The 19,094-nt window shown below is 47.5% G+C and overlaps 1 protein-coding gene across 7 annotated transcripts in view; it reads right to left on the reverse strand.

Moving 5' to 3' along the window:
* Positions 1-1,907: 1,907 nt before the first annotated feature.
* Positions 1,908-19,094, reverse strand: part of ARID1A (AT-rich interaction domain 1A) — a 69,792-nt gene continuing 52,605 nt past the window's right edge. For 3 of the 7 annotated variants that reach the window (XM_072827639.1, XM_072827638.1, XM_072827644.1), the window contains exons 8-20: positions 17,948-18,260; positions 15,747-15,892; positions 15,513-15,622; positions 14,091-14,300; positions 11,363-11,570; positions 9,943-10,075; positions 9,595-9,770; positions 9,085-9,235; positions 8,869-9,003; positions 8,688-8,784; positions 7,314-8,205; positions 6,839-6,969; positions 1,908-4,989 (exon numbers count right to left, since the gene is read on the reverse strand). In XM_072827639.1, coding sequence (XP_072683740.1) covers positions 3,259-4,989; positions 6,839-6,969; positions 7,314-8,205; positions 8,688-8,784; positions 8,869-9,003; positions 9,085-9,235; positions 9,595-9,770; positions 9,943-10,075; positions 11,363-11,570; positions 14,091-14,300; positions 15,513-15,622; positions 15,747-15,892; positions 17,948-18,260 — 4,433 coding nt within the window. In that variant the 3' untranslated portion in view covers positions 1,908-3,258. The remainder of the gene's footprint in view (positions 4,990-6,838; positions 6,970-7,313; positions 8,206-8,687; positions 8,785-8,868; positions 9,004-9,084; positions 9,236-9,594; positions 9,771-9,942; positions 10,076-11,362; positions 11,571-14,090; positions 14,301-15,512; positions 15,623-15,746; positions 15,893-17,947; positions 18,261-19,094) is intronic. The other 4 variants (XM_072827641.1, XM_072827640.1, XM_072827642.1 and 1 more) reach the window with 3 other exon arrangements.

Raw genomic sequence — 19,094 nt, forward strand, 5'->3', positions numbered from 1 at the left:
GCTCTGTGTCTTAGGTCGGGAATGTAGCAGTGAGCAAAATAATGCTCTCAGAGAGCTTACATTCTAGTAGGAGACAACAGAGGAGAGTATAACATACAGTTGATCCTTCAACAACAGTGGGTTTGAACTGTGTGGGCCCACTTAAACAGATTTTTTTGGGGGGAATACAGTGCAGTATTATAAATGTATTCTCTCTTATGATGTTCCCTCTTACTTGATTCTAAGAATACAGTATATAATACATATGACAAAATGTGTTAATCCATTGCTTATGTATCAGCAAGGCTTTTGGTCAACAGTATGCTGTAAGTATTAGGTTTGGGGGGAGTCCAAAGGTGTACATGTATTTCTGGGGGGGGGGGCACTTGGCTGGCTCAGGCCATACAGAATGTGACTCTTGATCTCGGGGTCTTGACTTCAAGCCCCACGTGGGGTGTAAAGATTAGTTAAAAAACAAAAGGTTAAAATAATTAAAAGCAACATTTGTAAAATTTAAAAGTATTTTTGCCTGGGTTGGGGTGGATTGGCCCCCATAGCCTCTGCACTGTTCAAGAGGCAGTAACAATATACATTATATACAATATAGCGGGCAGTAACAAGTGCCACAAAGAAAAAATAAGGCAGAGAGGGAAATAAGGCAGGGGAGCAGGGATTGCTATTTCATTTTTTTTTTAAGATTTTATTTTTATTTATTTATTCATGAGACAGAGAGACAGAGACAGAGAGAGGCAGAGACATAGGCAGAGAGAGAAGCAGGCTCCATGCAGGGAGCCCGATGTGGGACTCGATCCCAGGTCTCCAGGATCACACCCTGGGGTGAAGGCGGCGCTAAACCACTGAGCCACCTGGGCTGCCCGAGATTGCTATTTTTTTTCCCCCGAGATTGCTATTTTTAAATAAGTTGGCCAGGGAAGAGTTCACCAGCACAATTTTTAGGCAAAGACCCAAAGAAGAGGACTTCTGCCACAGTTATCTGGTCAGAGTAATCTGGACAGAGAGGATAGTAGGTACAAAGGCCCAAAGATGGATATGTTCCTATGTGGAGGAATAATGGGGAAGAAGAAAGGGACCCAGAAAGCTAACAGCAAACCAGACACTGAGGGCCTTGTAGGTCATCAGAAGGATCTGGACTTTATTTACTCAGAGTGAGAAGCACTGAAGGATTTTGATCCTAGGTCTTAAAGAGAGCATTTCTGGTTGATATGTAGAGAATAGGTTCAACTAGGCAAAGCAGAAGCAAGGTCAGTTTGGAGGACATTTCAAGAATTTAAGTACAATAGGACCATGTCTTGAACTACTGTGGTGGTGGCTTGACTGAAGGTTCTTTTTTGGAGAGCGCGAACGACTGACATGGAAATGGAAGTAGTTTTGTTTTGCTGTTTTGTTTTGTTTTGCCAAGCAATGGAGTTACTGTTTATTGGGAAAACTATGGGAGAAGCAGGTTACTAGGGGAAAGCAGGGCATTTTAGCTCAAGGGGTGTTCAAATTAAACTTTCAAACGTTAAGTTGGAGGCTGCCTTGAGATAAATGGTTGTCTTATTGTTAAAATTTCTTAGAAAAGCAGATTTCCTCTTAGCTAACTATTTCCAAAAGCTCTTTTTCCCTAGAGTATTGTCAATTTCTTTGGCTATTTATATCCATTATTATTTCAAGAGGCTAATGTGCCTTTTACGCCTAGAACTTCCCCTTACAGGCGAAATCATCACAGATGCTTTAAGTTTACTTATTACACTGTGGAAGGTAAAGTGGAATATGGTGCAGAAAGAAACGGTCCAGGATGCCACCATTCAGGGGAAAAAGCACCCTGAGGGACATTTTCAACCAAGAAGAGGACCAGCAACCCCTGACCCCCTCAAAAAGTCAAGCTTTTGAATAGTCTGAAAACAGTAAAAAGCCTCACAAACGTCTTACCAAGATTTAATGTACATTTATTCTTAACACGTGGAACATATAGTATAAAGATTTCATACTGAATAAATGATATTCATTAAGCCAAAAAAGGAAAAAAGGAGGAATTTACATCAAGTTTTAGCTACATTGTTTGAAATACAAATATGCAGATTTTATCACTGAAAAAATCTCAATTGTGTTTCTTCATCAGGAACTTCAACTGAACCTAGAACTTTTTCACACCTCGATTAGAAAGAAAACAAAACAAAACAAAAACCCAGAAAAAAATAAACTATAAGTTGATTGGCTGCTGAGACAGCAAGGACTTTTTACAGAGACCTGTACAGCATCGCACCAAGAGGGGCGATGTCTGGCAAGAGATTAAATAGCTGTGTCTCGCTTTGTGCAGGTCACCAACTTGTTAACTCGTCATACTATAAAGGGGCAGCTGGGAGGGGGACCAAACTGTGGGGATCCAAGGGTATGTGCAATGTACAACGTCATATATATACACACGTGGCAGCGCAGCCGCTGCAGCTAAAGGTTAAAACCAGTTCTAAGAGGTGATCTCAGGGTTATTCATACAATCAAGGAGGAGAGAAAGAGGTCAGGGTGTTGTAGGTTCACACATGATACTTTGGGGGAAAAGCCTTTTTTTTTTCTCCTCAACATTTAACTAAAAACATTTTTAAAAACTACATCTTGCTGCTGACCCAGCGTTTTCTCTTGTTTCCATGTGAGACATTATTATTACAGTATGTTTACAGTATCAGGTGTACAGTACAGTACATGAAAGGGTCTACACTCTACTGCACAGGCCTCTCCAGTGAACAGGGTCTGTCCACAACTGCGAACTTCTCGGCTCCTGCAAGATTGTGAATGTACAACAATAAACCACACACAGTTCAGCAGTCACCTTTTTTGTCCTTCAGAGGTTTTTTTTTGTATTTTTTTCCTTTTTTTTTTTTTTACCATTAAAAACAGTTATGAAATGTGGCATCCCGTTGATGCAAGGGCCGGGAAAGCCATTTTTATTTTATTTTTTTTCCCCAAACTCACTGTAAACGACAGTAACTTTGGTTAAAATAAAAAAGTCTTCTATGTAGGCAGAGCTTTGTCTTTTCAAATAGGGTGGGGGTCCTGAGGGGAGTAAGGTGAGGACAAGGAACAGAAAGGTGTGAGGTGAGGTGGGGGTGGGGGTGGGAGGAGGAGGAGAGAAACAGGAGAGACTTTTTACCCAAGGGAGAAGCTGGACAGCACAGGGTAAACTGGATTCTGAGGTGGTTTTGCATAAATAAAGGGCAACAGTCAGTTTCTAAGTTCTCCACACACGCACACACACACAGGGAGGGAGGTGTCCCACGGCTGTCATGACTGGCCAATCAAAAACAGTACATCACAAATGACTTGTGAAACCAACGAGTTCATCAACGGTGATACCGAGATGTCCAACAGCCGTGACTCGTACAGCGTGAACTCCGAGTGGTTCTCGTCCACCTTGGCCAAGGCCAGCAGTGCGCGGGCAGCCCGCCGCATCATGTCCACACTCGTTGGCTCGAAGGGCGGGTTCTGCATGTGGAGCAGGCTGGCCTGGCTCTGCTGGAACTGTGTGGCAGCAAGGCTGTCCTCCAGGAAGCCCAGGAGGTTGCCGATGCTGCCCTTCTGCACTGCGATGGCACGAGCTGCCAGGCTGTCGCCCTGTGCCAGGTTGGCCAGCAGTACCACAGCCATCTCCCGGCACACCGGGTTCTTTCGGTCACTGAGGAAGCGCACCATGGTGCTATACAACTTCTCCAAGCGGCTGAAGGGGGGCGTGGCCAGGATCAGGTCCACATTGTTGTCCTGGATGCTGAGTTTGCTGAGGGTTTCCAAGACCAGTCTCTGGGGGGAGAGGACGGCATTGGGGCCCAGGGTGGAGAAGGGGTCCTGGGCTTCAGCGGAAGGGCAGACTGCCCAGTGTAGGAGTCCGTCCAGGACAGGCAGGCAAATGCTCTCAGGGTACGGAGAGAGGTCCAACTGCCCCGAGATGTTGGCGAGCGTGACCAAGGTGTTTTCCCGGAGCATCTCCAAGCAGTCCCACCACCACTCCACTTTGTTGCAGCTCACCCCTTGGTCCTGCTCCTCCTCCTTCTCATAAGTCAGTGGTGCCTGCTTCCGCTCTGGGTGCTTGTGATGCAGGAGGATCAGCTTGCCCAGGATCAGCAGCAGACCCGGGTGTTTGGACATCTCAAAGTCGTTGCCTGGCACAAACGATAGACTTCGGATGGTATTGGAGACACAGACGCAGCGTTTGGCGAGGGAATCCTGCCAGTCCAGAAGGGTACACAGTGGGGTCTCATCTTTACTGTGGGGTTCGTCCTCTAGGATCTTGATGTTCCGGTGGCTCTGTGCCGGGCTGATGCCGAATGGAAACTTGCTGCTCTCCTTGGTGGCCTCTGTACTCTTAGCTCCCTCTTCGGTCAACGTGCTAGACCGAGTGGACAACATGTCATCCATTGTGGCTGTGATCCGTTTCTCTGGAGGGCCATCAGGTGGGGGGCCCTCCTGTTCTGTCGTCCCTGGCGTACCCTCTGGTGCTGTGACATGTTTCCGGGTGACTGGAGGGCAGGGCACATGAGGCCGGTTCGGCAGCAGCTCTGTCTTGCTCTCAAAGTGGGTCTGGATATGCTCAGTGGTGTCCCCCCCACCAATCCGCCAGTGCAGCAGGCCACTGTCAAACTCCTGCACGCGCCCAAGCTTATCTGAGCAGTCCACCACAAACGGGTCATTCTTCTGCACGATCTTTACTGGAAGCTTGTCGAACTTACTAATAAGTTTCTCCTCACTACTCTCTGTGGCTGCCTTGTCCTTGCCCGAAAAGGCCATCTCCTCGTCATTTTCCACTACTTCTTCCTCTTCTTCCTCCTCTAGTTTAGGACCTAAAAGGTCTTCTTCCTCCTCCCCCTCCATGGGGGCTGGACTACACGCCTTGCTGAATCTCCCAGGGTCCAGTAGTGTTCTCTGTCCTGGGTCACCCACCTCATACTCCTTTAAAATGCCAAAGATCTCGATCAGGCAACGTCGGAAATATTCCACAAGGAGCTCTAACAAACCTGGGAGCTAAAAGAGAAAAACAGGAAATAAATGGAGAAAGGGAGCTAAAAGAGAGAATCCTTGACCTTAGAGGCCTCCCACGGTCTGCTACCTAATCTCCCCACTCCCTTTGTAGGCCAGACACCTATATTTCCTGGAAGAGACAGAGTTGCTCCTTTCCCAAAGGCTCACCACAAAGCAAGTCACTCAATCTCTCCTATGCCCAACACACACTTCTTCCTTCTCCTTAGCCTACCTTCCCATAAGAGAAGTGTGTCCATCCTGCCAGAGGTAGGACACATTGACCAACAGCTCTGTACCTCACCATCTCTTGGACTCCTCGTTCCCCACCAATCCCTGCTTTTCTTCACCAGGCCCAGGTCCCTTCCTGCTCATCATTGCTACTGTCCCTCAGGACACTCTACATTCCACTGCCAAGCACAGCCCAACGCTAAGCATGGTGGAATGACCCCTTCAACATGAGCTGAGAGAGGAAGTGTGGACAGATGTTCACCTGCTCTCTTCTCCAAGCTCCCCAACATTGCAGGAGCCTGGACCTCCATGAATCAATCATATAATATAATGAGTGGGATGAGGCTTCAGTCCTCCAAACATTAGTCAAAGCTGGTGCTAGTAGACCTAAATTTCAACTTGGATCTGTAAAGGCCATTTACCTCTAGAAGAAAGTGTTAATCTCCAGTCAGATTAGTTTTTGGCTGAAGAGTATAACAGAATGGAAAAAATAAGGGCTTCAGAATAAGAAAGATCTAGGTTTGCATTCTGGCTTTTCTAGGAACTAGCCATGTGATTTAAACTCTCTAACCTGTGCTGCTTCTATCTATCCATTAAACATGATGGAAATTCCTTTAATTGACACAGTTGTTCTGAGGTCTAAATGAAATATACCAAAAGCCTGGCATAAAGAAATTGCTCAATCAATATCTATTCCCTTTCCTTCTCGTGGGGGAGTGGTGGTGGTGGTGGTGGTGTATGTGTGGCGAATTTATGTAATGGACATGAAGTCAGGCTTTGGAATCAGAAAGACTGCTGACAGTTGTGTGAATCTGGGCAAAGATAAGACTCAGCCTATTTACTCATCTCTAGGAGGCCACAGGTGCCTCTGAAAGCTGCTGCAAGGGTGACATGAAAGAAAATATAAAGGACCTGGCACACAGTGACGGCACCAGAAATGGTTAACTATTAATAACAATGCCCTCTAGCCAGCCAGCTCCTTGATAGATGGGTTGAAAGATACTAAGGATCAAAAGAAAGAGTGGGATGGGGGAGCAGAAACTCTTCCCAGCTGTTGGGAAGACTCAAGGTGCATGTCCTGTGGAAAGAGAATCTTCTGGAGACTCACCTCTGCAAGAACATAATTAAAATACCACCACCACCACCACCACCACCCACGAGCAGACTTTTCTCCATTTCTCCTTCTACACCTTAGGAAAATGGGATCAGTAAAGATCTCCTATATTCACAGTGGATAAAGTGAGGCGGGGAAAAAGAAACTGCCATGCTCACTAATAAAGACAGCAGGTTTTTCTTGGTAGTCTTGAAAATTGGTCTCCTCACTCACATCAACAGAATCTCCATTTCTTACCAATACCAAAAAAGTTTCTCCCAAATTCCCTTTGAAGTCAATCCTGATACCTTACACAAATTATTATTGTTCTCAGTGTTCTGGGCCCATGGCCAGTGGCAAAGTACTGGCATAGAATCAAAGCACTGGCATGGAAGATACCAGGGAGTGAGAGAGAGGGGAGACCATGTTAGCTAGGGATGGCTTAATTCCCTGTGTCACTTAGCACTGTCTACTTCGAGAAGATCCCAGGCCCTCCCATTCTTCCAATCTTTCCCAGGCACCTATACTCACCTGACTGAGGTTGAAGGTCATGATGCTGTTGTCATCATACAGCAGGATGTTAATGGTGTCTAATGCCCATGTGCTCTCTGCCAGCAGCCCAGACTTGAGGGACATCATTACCCGCCATGCCTCCGGGGTTCCTGAAATAAACCTCCATGTCGCCCATCTACCAAGCCCAAGTTGGCCGGATGCTCCCCCAGTGGCCCATCAGTCAGGCTACTCTGAAGATAACACACGGTGGGAGGCAGTTCCTATCTAGGAGAGGACACGCATCTGCTTCTAGGCTCCCTTAGGACATCACTGCATGGTGCTTGCTTTTGGTAAAGCCTGAAATCAGTTGTTTTCCTTATCCAAAGTTCTTTGGCTCTATTTTAGACAACACTGGACCGGATTTTATCCCATCCAGAATATCAGGATGGAGACAGAAAAATGGACAAGACTTTAAGGGGCAGATGAAGCAACCTGATCAGGGAGGTCTCCTTACCGATGTCTTTCATTGTGAGCCGCCTCCTTTGCTTCAACACAGGCTGTGTTGCTTCCACAGAGCCAGGTGGGAAGGTGATGTCCCGCCGAATCATGGGTGGCTGCACGGGGGCAGGTGCTATGTGCGAGGCAGGTACTGGGGGGCCTGCCTTTTGCATCTTCATCCCAGAGTGTAGGAATGGAGACTTGCTAGGAGAGGTGCGGTTCTCCATTGGCCGGGGCAGGGGAGCGGGGCTGGATACCTGAGGAATGTGATTCTGCATGCTTGGCGGGGGCTGGTAGTTGGATGGAGGGGGCCTTGTCATGGGGGGCACGGGGGCAGAGGGACCATATGGGGGCTGACGTGTACCATGGGAAGGCCATGGGCCTTCATGGTTGGCCCTCTGATCCGTATGCAGCATTTCATCTGTTCGGTTCACACCATGATAGGCAGGGCCCTGGGGGGCAGAGCCAGTGCTCTGCCTGTTGGTGTAATTGTAGGTCATGTCATTACGCCCCTGCCACATGGTGCCTTGCTGAGCAACCTCAGCCGATGCTTGTATGGGGCCGCCCATCATTTGCGGTGGCATGTTCTGCTGGGCATTGGAGCCAGGGGGTGCAGAGACACGGTCTCGGCCAAACTGGAATGGAAACTGGTTCTGGGGGCCGCCTGCTGGTCGGCGCTCAGTAGCAGCAGCGGCAGTGGCAGGATAAGCGTTGCCATACTGGTTGTATACATCTTGCTGAGGGGAAGGCTGGGCAGCTTGCTGCTGGCTGGCAGGCTGGGGCTGGGCTGGGGGCAACTGCTGCTGTTGCGGCTGCCCCTGCCCTGTGCTGTATGGCACGCTGTACATCTCCCCTTCGTGCCGCTTGGCGGGAGGGCCGTATGTGCCATCCATTGGCCGTTTGTAATTCTAAGACAGGGACAAGCAGAGGGCAAGTTAATACTCTGCACGCAGGGACACAAGACCCATCACAGATGCCAAGATGGCTACACCGGACACTTGCCAGGCTTACTTCTGTGCCTCCACAAGAGGACACAGACTCCAAGGGAAGAAAGGAATCACCTTTACAATCTTTTGAAGTTGTTTCTGAAAGCAAGAATCATTACCTATTCCCCTCTGGTTCTCCCTTGCTCTAGGTAGAAAACTGTAGAAAAGTTCAAAAATCAAAAGATAAAGTCTGTTTCTAGTCCTTTTAGAGAACTAGAGAGACTGGACTGGAATCTAAACACGGATAAAATGGAGGGCTTGGCTCTTCAGCAGAACTGACTATGTGGGTGGGAGAACACCAAAGTATCTAAAGGAGGCTTCTTAAACTTTTCAACTTAATCTTCTAATGGGCTCTCAAGGGGAATCTGTGTGTCAGTGTACCCTGCTACCCACTCCCTCCTCACCTGCTGCTGCTGCTGATACATTGTGGTCTGCTGGCTGGGGAAGGGGCTGCCGGAAGGGGTGCCTTGAGTGGAGAACTGATTGCCATAGGAATCATGTCTGCAGGAGGGAGAGAATCAGAGGATCAGGGTGGGAAATGGCAAAGCCTGAGCCACAATGACACTAAAACCAGGCTTCACTTACCGTTGTTGCTGCTGCTGCTGTTGCGGGGGGTAGCGGCTGGGAGAATACATCCCCGAGTCTGGGTTGGAAGGCATGAGATTCGGCTGTGGAGCTCCAGTGCCCATGTTTCCCTCGGGTCCTATTCCAGGCTCCGTCCTAAACACAAATGGAGAAGTGGATTGAGTTCACTCTTGCTGTGGGGTGCTGGGGTGGGACACGTGCAGGGGCCATGCTCACCTCACTCTGTCATAAGGACCTCCATAGGGATAGTGCTGTCGCGGTCCCATTGCCACATTTCCCAGCCCAGGGCCAGCAGCACGGCTGTAGGGGTCTCCCATTCCGCCATTGGGGCCCTGCCCTGAGGACATGAAGGGATCGCTCCCTGGAGCTGAACGCAGAAAGGAAGGCAGTGAGCAAACTGGTAAGCCAGGAGGCCTAGCAAACTACACCTTGCCTGCCCCGAACACCAGGCCCTCTTCAGGGCTCGGGTTTGATCCTACTGTTTCCCCAACAGGTTCAAAAGAGATCTAAAGAGACTACCACCAGCAAAGAGCACGTACTGGTTTAGGTGTGCAAGGTGAAGCCAGTGAGAGGGAGACAAGAGGTAGGGATTAAGAGTGGTGGTTAGGACTGGAAAGGCCTTATCTCAGAGAATGGCTTTACAGGAACCCTGAATCACTCTCAACATATCCTCCCCATTTCCCTGGCCCTGTCCTCAAGGGCACAAGGCTAACAGCAACTGGTTACCTTTCCTCATGCTGCCATAAGGATCCTTATTTGGCTCGTAGGACATGCGCCCCATCATGTCAGAGGTATTCATACTGGGCTGGTACCCAGGGTTTGGAGTCATGGAATTCCGCTTCTGGAATGTGGGGTCACTTCCATCAGGAAAGGCATCCTGGATCCCAACCGAATTGCTCCTGCTCCAGAGTGAAGAAAGCCAATTAAACCCCAAATAAAGGAATTCCTCCTGTAGGCAGGGCACATGAGAGTCACTGGCTGAGCAGGCAGAGCAGGGACCACCCTGGGCTGCACAAGAACTCATGCACTTCTGCCCAGATCCTCCAAGTCACCTGCCTCTGTTCCTGGCCTTACCTCATGCCTGGCAAGGGGGGGATCTGACTGTGTGGTGTGGATGCTGGAGTTGGTGGCTTCAGGTCTCCTCCTTCTGCCATGGAACTGCTGGTTGACTGAGGTGTCTGTGGCCCCTGCATAGACCCAGATCCCGCTGTGGACAGAGATATGGGGTGAGCTGGCAAATGTTTAACTCTCACAGAAATACACAAATGCCCTGCCATCTCTGGAAAGGATTGTTGTAAGGCTAAAGCTGGGGTTCTTGAAAGCCTAAATCACCCTTCTCAGCAAGGGATGTGTAAGGCCAGGTAATAAGAAGAGAATCTGAGGGTGGTTCTTCTTCTGACATGGGGCTTGAACTCATGACCCTGAGATCAAGACCTCAACTGAGACCAAAAGTCGAACAGATGCTTAACTGACTAAGCCACCCAGGTGCTCTGGGGAATCTGAGATTTCTATTGCTCCTTGCTACTGTTTCACATTTGGGAGAATAGGAGTAGTGTGGTGATGGCATCACCATGCTAGTGATTTTGTTGAGTTCCTGCCAGTTTCCCTGACTACTTTTTTCTTTATTTCCCCAAGGACCCCTGTCTAACCTACTAAACCCTATAATGCTGGCACACAAGTTCCCAGTAAGAGCCCCTGGAATCCTAAGTAGGAAGGCTCCATCTTGTCCCAAACCTGCAGTGTACTTGAGGAACCTAGGAGCTCCTACTCACAAGTATCTAGCACTGTATCACCACTCAGGTTCCAATATGCCTCCAAGCTGATGAGAGCAGAACTACCAGTAATTAATGTTTCCATTAGTTACCATTCCCAGCAGCAGATATCCCACTGCTTAGGCCTCCCCAGCTGATGAGTCATCTCAGGCACTCATTACATCCTCAGAGGTCAATAGCAGGGCACATGTGTTTACACCCACCTTCTAGGAGCCCTGGCCTTCCTCCCTCCCCATGCTTGCCCTGGCCCCAGCCTCCTCTCAGAAAGGAGGGTGGGCAGAGGCACTCCCATCGAGTTCCATTCATATCCCCCTCTCCCTCCTTCCCATTCATTAGCATCTCAGCTCCCTGGGGAATTTAGGGCTCCAGTCTGAGCTGCATTCTAAGGCGCTGACATCCGTGGGCCAAAGCTCCCAGATGGCCCTGCCTCATTGCGATTTGTCAGATTTCCCCACTCCTCTGATGTCCCTCCCACTCACTAGTTTACAAACATTTGGCAAGTTGCCAGGTGCACAATGAAAATTAAAACTTAAGGGCTGCTGCAGACTACCTCTCAAGGGAGTCGCCACTGCCCGCTCCTAGTGTGCCAACATAGTAAGCCCTGAGGTAGTGCTGGGCAAAGCACACGTCCTTGGAGTCAGGCACTGTTGAATAAGAACCCGGACCCTTGAATGCTACTTGCGAAGGGTGAGCCTTAGTGGGGCGGCTCACCCGATCCTTACCAGGAGAGGGAGGCTGGATCTTGGGCTGGGACTTCTTGGAATCAGAAGCTGCAAAGATGTCTGGGGGAGGGTCTTCTCCCCGTTCAATCTTGCACTCAAAGGCATAGAGACACTGGATGTACTGCTTTTTCAAGGAGCTGGCAGCACTGCTCGAGGTGCCCACATTGAGGTTGGTCGCAAGTTCCCGCCATTTTTTGTTCTTGTTGACCTGTACAACCAACCAGAAGAGTCGAGGTACATCTTCCACCTGGTCTTCCTGCCAATAAGCCCCAAACCCCCACCAGGATACCAGGTACTCATGTTTTATAGAATCGCAGTTCTCAATTAACCACTAAAGTTAACCCCCCTTGAGGCATAGTCCACAACAAACGTTAAATCCAAGGCTAGCTCCCCTCTACCCTCAGCAGGTTCTATCCATAGACCACCGCAACTAGCAAGCTAGCAGACAGTGCTTATTTGAAAGAGCACAAATTTTAGATCACTATTAGTGGGAGAAAACAGAATTCAGAAGGTATGATGCTTTACAAGTATAGTTCTGAAAAATGCTGTGCAAATCAACATCAGATGCAAACCCCTTCAAAGGCAACAATAAAAATCAACCTTTTCCAGAGATGTGGCAATATCAGCTACCACTCTGCTTGACTTACTTTGTCAAACTGGAGGTTTCCACATCTGGGTTGTTTCTTGGTGTGGGGCTCTTTGCCAATTTTACATTCTGTGCCACAGCTGCTCTATTTCTCAGTGACATGTAACTAACTACAAGCCCCCTTCCTATACGAGACACTGTCCTGATTGTCCAGGAGATGCTTCAGGCCCTCTAACTTCTCTGTGCCCTCCCAGTAGCCTACACTAATCTCTATTCCTAAGCTTCAGGATGCACTGACCAAGACCATTCCCAAACCCTACAATTAGATGATCTTTCTGTTCTAGCCAGGCAGGTCCTCCTTTTCCATGTATTTTTATGCTTATTCATCCACCTCAAAGGCTGGGAACACCAGCTTTCCAGTCTAAACCCACAAAGGAAGCTCAGTATGTTGTGGTATCTACTGACCTGGTACCTGTGATACCAGAGAGAAGAGTGATAAGGAAGCAAAGAGAGGGACAACCTAGAAGGCAGGGTGGTGACCAAAGAACACTTCCCAGAGCAGGCTAATATCGGCGCTGAAGCCTGAAGGTTGGAGATGGCGCTGGTCAGGTGTATTCTAGACTCTGTCCCATCTCCATGCCACATAGGCCAGTCAATTGGAATGACCCCTTCCTCTACCTATACCCTACTAATCCTTCACAGAAGCTCAGGACTCATCATCTGCCTTCTTGGAAGCTTCACAAACTAATTTATAATGACACTCTTTCTCCTCTAAACTCAGTCTTGAGCATTCAATTACATCATAGCACCTAAAAGGATGGCATCGTTTCGCAAACTGGAAGACAGCTCAGGCTTCAGGATTCCCTCTGCATCCCATCCTAGGTTCAGTGAATCCAGAAGCCCATCCAATCAAAAGTATGCCGAACCTAACCTGGCAACCCCTCCCTTTCCCTACAAGCAGGAGAAGCCCGATTAGGAGATTTTAATACTGGGGAGAATGGCAGGAGTAAGCCCAGGGTCACCTCAGAAGCCTGCTGTGGCTCTGCTTCCCACGCCAGTTATGTGGCGATGTGCACGTGTCTTGTTTTGTTTTGTTTTCCTTTGTGGGGGAGGGGAATAAAGCCTGAAGGGAGAAGGAATTCATAACTGACTGTTGGTTGGCTTCATTCCAATCACTTTCTTTTCTGCTGGTGACAGCTGTTTTCCTCTTCTGATTTAGAAGGTTTGGAATATGTCTCTCCCTGCCACGCCTCCCCCCGAGCTCAGCCACAAACTCAGATCCAATAGCAGGCTTCTGATCTGATGACTATAGAACACGCATAGGAAGAAAGTTTGCAAAGCACAGCATTGCCTCAACTGTTTGCCTCCTGGGCTGAGTGTGAAGCAAAGCTATAAGGTATCAGAGCAGGGGCAAGGCTCAGGGTCATGTTCAGTTCAGAGGTTTTTAACAAAGATTAAAGCATTCATTCACTTAAGTATGCCATATGGAGTAACTAAACACAACTTCCCCGCCTACTTCATCCTTCCTAAACTCTTTCTATTAAATAGCTCCTGAAATCCCATCTTCACTGGGATTGGAATGAAAGGGTCAGCAACTACTCTGGCTACATCTGTACCATCTTGCAGACCAATTTACATGGCAGAAATCTCGTTGCAAGCTTTGCATTATTATTTTTAGCTTTTGACAGTCTAGCAGGACACACACACTAACCCTACTTTACAAATAAGAGGAGTTAGGGCTAAGAGTGGTCATACACCTTGATTAAGGTCACATATAGTGTTAAGTAACTGAAGAAAGAATTCAAAACCAGACCCATCTCTCCAAACCATGCCCTTGCTTACTATGCCAACTGCCTTCTGTGGAATCAGAATGCCCACATTTTCCCCTATCTTTGTACCCCAGTGAGACCCTAGGCATTCGGTAAGCTCAAAGCTAACACTTCATACTACCCAGGGAGGTCTCGGCCTCTTGTCTTTGTCTTATCTTCTGGAAGCCCTGTGCTTCCAGTCTGTCACAGTATGTGCCTCAGAGAGCAGGAGACGGTGATGTCCCTGTGGGATGCTTGGCACCAGGTGAAGCCACTGAGTACCTAGAGAGAGGCTTGTTGAAACCACAGAGGAAGCCAAGTGCTAGGCACTCACCTGAGTCAATCCACCAATCTCCTTCACAGACACATAGAGGCGATAGAGGTCCAGAGGTTTCCTACCCACAGCAGGCAGATTTGTCATGCCCATGGCCTTCTCCTCCGTGAAGGCCAGATAACGGTCCACCCACATCTTCCTCTCAGGCTCACCACCCAGCTCATACAACTTGGTGATCTTCTCATTGGTTGTAGTAGAAGAACTGGATTTCTGGAAGGGGCAGGTCAAGATTCATAGGAACCGGTCAGATTCAAAGCCTATGCTAAGGGTCTCAGAAGTCCCTTGATTAGGGCAATGGTAAAGCTTATTCTGGGGTAATCACTAACACATACCTTGCCTTTGCAAGGTCAAAAGACTAGAAGGGAGCTAGAAATTCTTCCTGTAAAGGAAGGAAGCTAACACTGCCTGTACATTATGCATTGGGTGCTGTGCTAGATGCCTTTATATGTTAGGTATTGTTATCTTCCTCTTAAAAGATAAGGAAGCAGGCACAAGGAGGCCATTCCTAAAATGTCATAGTTTTTAAGTACCAGAGCTAAGTGTCAAACCCTTATCCACCTGACAACAATGTCACTATACTACTCCCATGCTATTACTGAGGAGCCTTGGCATGCTTTTATAGACTGTTTCAGAGAACTCAAGAAACTCAAAATATGATTTTGAGAAAATGGGATGGACTAAAACGAAAAGAAACTTCCTCCTCTCAAGAAAGGAAGGGTCTCCTACCTGCCTGAAAGGCTTTGGATGTTAATTATCCTGTCCAAGACAGGAGGATGGCTAAAAGGGTCTGAGAGTCAGAGGTGAAGGTCCACAGGAGGGGCAGCTGTATATGTTTATTTCTCCTACTTTATAAGATAGGGAAAATGTGGTATGACAAAGGGCAGAAATGTCTCAAATGATTCAAACACTGAATAGGTCCCCAGACTGCCACACAACCCAACAGCACACTCAGGACCATCCCACAGGGAGGCCAAGCAAGGACCCAAACCCCACCTGCCTCATCTTCCTCTTTATAGAACACAGGGCACCAACCATTCCTGCTGCTCTGAGGAAGGTCCAGGAAGAGAAGAGCAACTAGTTGCCCATGGCACATACCACCTATCAATGCATGAGGACAGGGTACACAATTTCACAGAGGGCAATCCAGAGAATTCTCACTGCAGGCCTCGCATTTCCTCTATCACAGACAGCTGTGAGAACATTGTGTTATTTATATCAGGACCCCTTAGGCTAACTGAAATCTAATTCAATGAGTTATTAGCCTGGGACCCTTCATGACTAGAAGAGGCAAGAGCAGCCTTTTCCAAGACGATCTAGTCCGTGTTATAAAAGGCTCGTCTAGTCACCCTTTTTTCTTTTTCCTTCCTATCCCTGGAAAGGATGGGACAGAGAGTTGAGAGGAGTCAGGATATAAACCATTACCTTGGATTTGGATTCTGTCTTGGGTGTCCCATCTGCCTTGTTGTTCATTTTGGTGGCTGGAGTTAACTTGACATCCCCAAGGCCCATCATCTCTGGGCTGGCTGCCATCCCTATAAAAGAGGAAAAAAAAAAACAAAAAACAAAAAAAAACCCCAAAAAACTCAAGTCCAAAAGTTTGTGACATGAAGATCATTCTGGAAGAAATTCTTGAGGTAAGCAAGGATGTGGACTTACCTGCTGAATTGTTGGCCATAGTCCCACCCATAGGATACGGGGGTCCCTGAGGGTTGATCATGCCAGCCATACTATTAATCCCTTGTCCGTAGGGAGGTCCAGTTCCCATCATGCCCCCCTGATTCATATTGGGGTAGCCTGGTGGCCTGAGGAAAAAGACGGAAAGTGAGAGAGAGAGACAAGAGTTAGAGACACAGAGCTTTCATATTTGGACCTGAGCTAAACAGTTTGTGATCCAAGATCATCAAATGAGGCTTACAAGGAAAAACTTAACGAGTTTCCCAAAACACAACCATGTAACACCTGACCTAGATATTCCTATCTACTACCTCCCATAAAAGGTTCTAAGATGGTTCAGGCTCCAAACAGGAAACCATAGCTCAATTTTAAAGGATACAATTCTTGAAGAGGGGACACCTACTCTGTCCCTTAAGTACTGCCTCTAAGGCACCTCCAATGTCAAAAATGTATTTTTTTTAAAAATTTTTATTTATTTAGGATAGTCACAGAGAGAGAAAGAGAGAGAGGCAGAGACACAGGCAGAGGGAGAAGCAGGCTCCATGCACCGGGAGCCCGATGTGGGATTCGATCCCGGGTCTCCAGGATTGTGCCCTGGGCCAAAGGCAGGCGCCAAACCACTGCGCCACCCAGTGATCCCTCAAAAATGTATTTCCATCTAAGGGCCCTCTCTATGACAAAAAGCCTACATTAAACACTCAACTTTACCACTCTGTCATATCAAAACCCAACCAAATTGGACCCCTCAAGGCATAGAGCACCCAGAAGTGTGTTCTTGATGGACCTACTGCAAACTCCATGCTTCCATCATTCTGAAGTGCTATCAAACCCATCACTTTACCACTGATCACCCTATTAAACCTTAGTTCATCAACATTCCAGTAAGACAAGAGTTACTTGGGATCCCTGGGTGGCGCAGCGGTTTAGCGCCTGCCTTTGGCTCAGGGCATGATCCTGGAGACCCTGGATCGAATCCCACATCGGGCTCCCGGTGCATGGAGCCTGCTTCTCCCTCTGCCTGTGTCTCTGCCTCTCTCTCTCTCTCTCTATCTCTATCTCTCTATGTGTATGACTATCATAAATAAATAAAAATTAAAAAAAAAAAAAAAAAAGACAAGAGTTACTTTAAGAACTGTAAGAATGGGGGATCCCTGGGTGGTGCAGCGGTTTGGCGCCTGCCTTTGGCCCAGGGCGTGATCCTGGAGACCCGGGATCGAATCCCACGTCGGGCTCCCTGCATGGATGGAGCCTGCTTCTCCCTCTGCCTGTGTCTCTGCCTCTCTCTCTGCCTGTGTCTCTGCCTCTCTCTCTCTCTCTCTGTGTGACTATCATGAATAAATAAATAAAATCTTTAAAAAAAAAAAAACTGTAGGAATGGGGTACATGGACAGAGCCTTCAAAAACCAATAGAATAATTAGGTATGCCTGGGTGGCTCAGCGGTTGAGCCTCTGCCTTTGGCTCAGGGCGTGATCCTGGGATCCAGGATCGAGTCCCACATCAGGCTCCTTGCAGGGAGCCTGCTTCTTCCTCTGCCTGTGTCTCTGCCTCTCTGTCTCTTATGAATAAATAAATAAAATCTTAAAAAAACAAAACAAAACAAAACAAACCCATATAATCATATTTACTGAAGTGAACGGCCATAGAAGTTGAGTGTCCAAGGAAGAATGGATGAATATTCGAAGTCAATAAATCAAATCACATGAGCTCTCTGTACTTTACTACTAGACTCAAATACAAAGAGCCACACAGAATGGTTGAGAAATGGCAAACCACAACCCTGTCATCCTCTATTTCTCACACTAGAGATCCAAGTCATGTGTATCATTAAAAATCCTTTTGGAAACCAAAAGACTAGACTGAGAGAAGAAATGGAGAAACTCTTCTTTTACTCATCAAAATAATCTACACTTTATAAAGTTCTTTACATACAACATCCTGGTCGTGAAATTTGATAACAATTGAAGGTGCTTAAGAATCAGCACTTAAAAAAAAAAAAAAAGAATCAGCACTTTTGTTACGTTTTTTTTTTTATTACAAGGAAACCTAGTTTTCTAAGGAGCTCTCAAGAAAATACATATTTACCAAGATGACATGATTCAGATCCAGAAGCATCTCAACAACCCGAATCACTTTACAAATTTATTTCCTTCTGCTGACACCCTCTTCACTTCCCAGGCCTTACCTGTTTTGGATAGAGTTGGCAGCAACATGCATGGCGACAGCAGTTTCTTGAGTTTTCCGGTTCATGCCCCCTGGTGGGGGACACATCCCTGACCCAACCTGAGGTGGCATATTGGCCATGTTAGGGCCATAAGGCCGGTTGCCCATGGAGGCATGACTCATTCTCCCTGGAGGGAGTGTGCCATAAGGTGGGATGCCAGGCTGCCCATGCATCTGACCTCCAGCACCCATAGGGTTCATGCTTCCGGCCATGCCTGCACTAGGGTAGTTAGCATTGGGCAAGGCATTATAGTTTGGCTGCCTGGGGTAGCCTCCTGGGAAGGAAAGTAAAAGAGAAAATGCAGAGACTTGGTTAGTGACTCACCAGCAACTCCTTAATCTCACTCAGCTCTAAAACTCCAAAGATAATAAATGATAGGAATCACTCAGTATTTGGCCTGATAAGAGCCTTCACCCCATTTAAAAACAGTTTTTAATGAAAGGAAAAAGAAAGAAGAGGCCAGGAGCATAGAAAGGCAGGCCTCAGTTGTCCTCTCATCCTAAAGATAGCACAGAACAGGACAAGGCTGGCTGCAGGCAAGAGTGGCTTTGCTGCTACCCAGGCCCCTCAACTCCCAGAACTCCTTCCTTTCTACATATGTAATCCACCGTCTCTCCCACGCTCTGTGTAAAACATTGTTTTAGATCCATCCAGGGCTCATTTTGAGCAAAGATACATTTTATTAGGATTAATTTATACTTTAATTACCATTAAGTGTCTGTGCCCAGTCTTGAGCTAAATACCTTCTCCCCATTTTACTGATGGAAGAGAGGTTCAGGGATATTCAGGGACTTTCCCATGGTGATAGTCCTGCCCTATTTTAGGGCCTGGCTCTGGTGGATTTAAAGCAAAGGGCATGGGCGGCCCGCGTGGCTCAGCAGTTTAGCGCCGCCTTCAGCCCAGGGCCTGATCCTGGAGACCCTGGATCGAGTCGCATCAGGCTCCCTGCATGGAGCCTGCTTCTCCCTCTACCTGTGTCTCTGCCCCTCTCTCTCTCTCTCTCTGTGCCTCTCATGAATAAATAAATAAAATCTTAAAAATAAAAATAAAAATAAATAAATAAATAAATAAATAAAGCAAGCAAGCAAGCAAAGGGCAGTCCTCTTAC

Source organism: Canis lupus, chromosome 5, assembly GCF_048164855.1.
Source record: "Canis lupus baileyi chromosome 5, mCanLup2.hap1, whole genome shotgun sequence".
In the NCBI taxonomy this organism is placed as follows: Eukaryota; Metazoa; Chordata; class Mammalia; order Carnivora; family Canidae; genus Canis; species Canis lupus.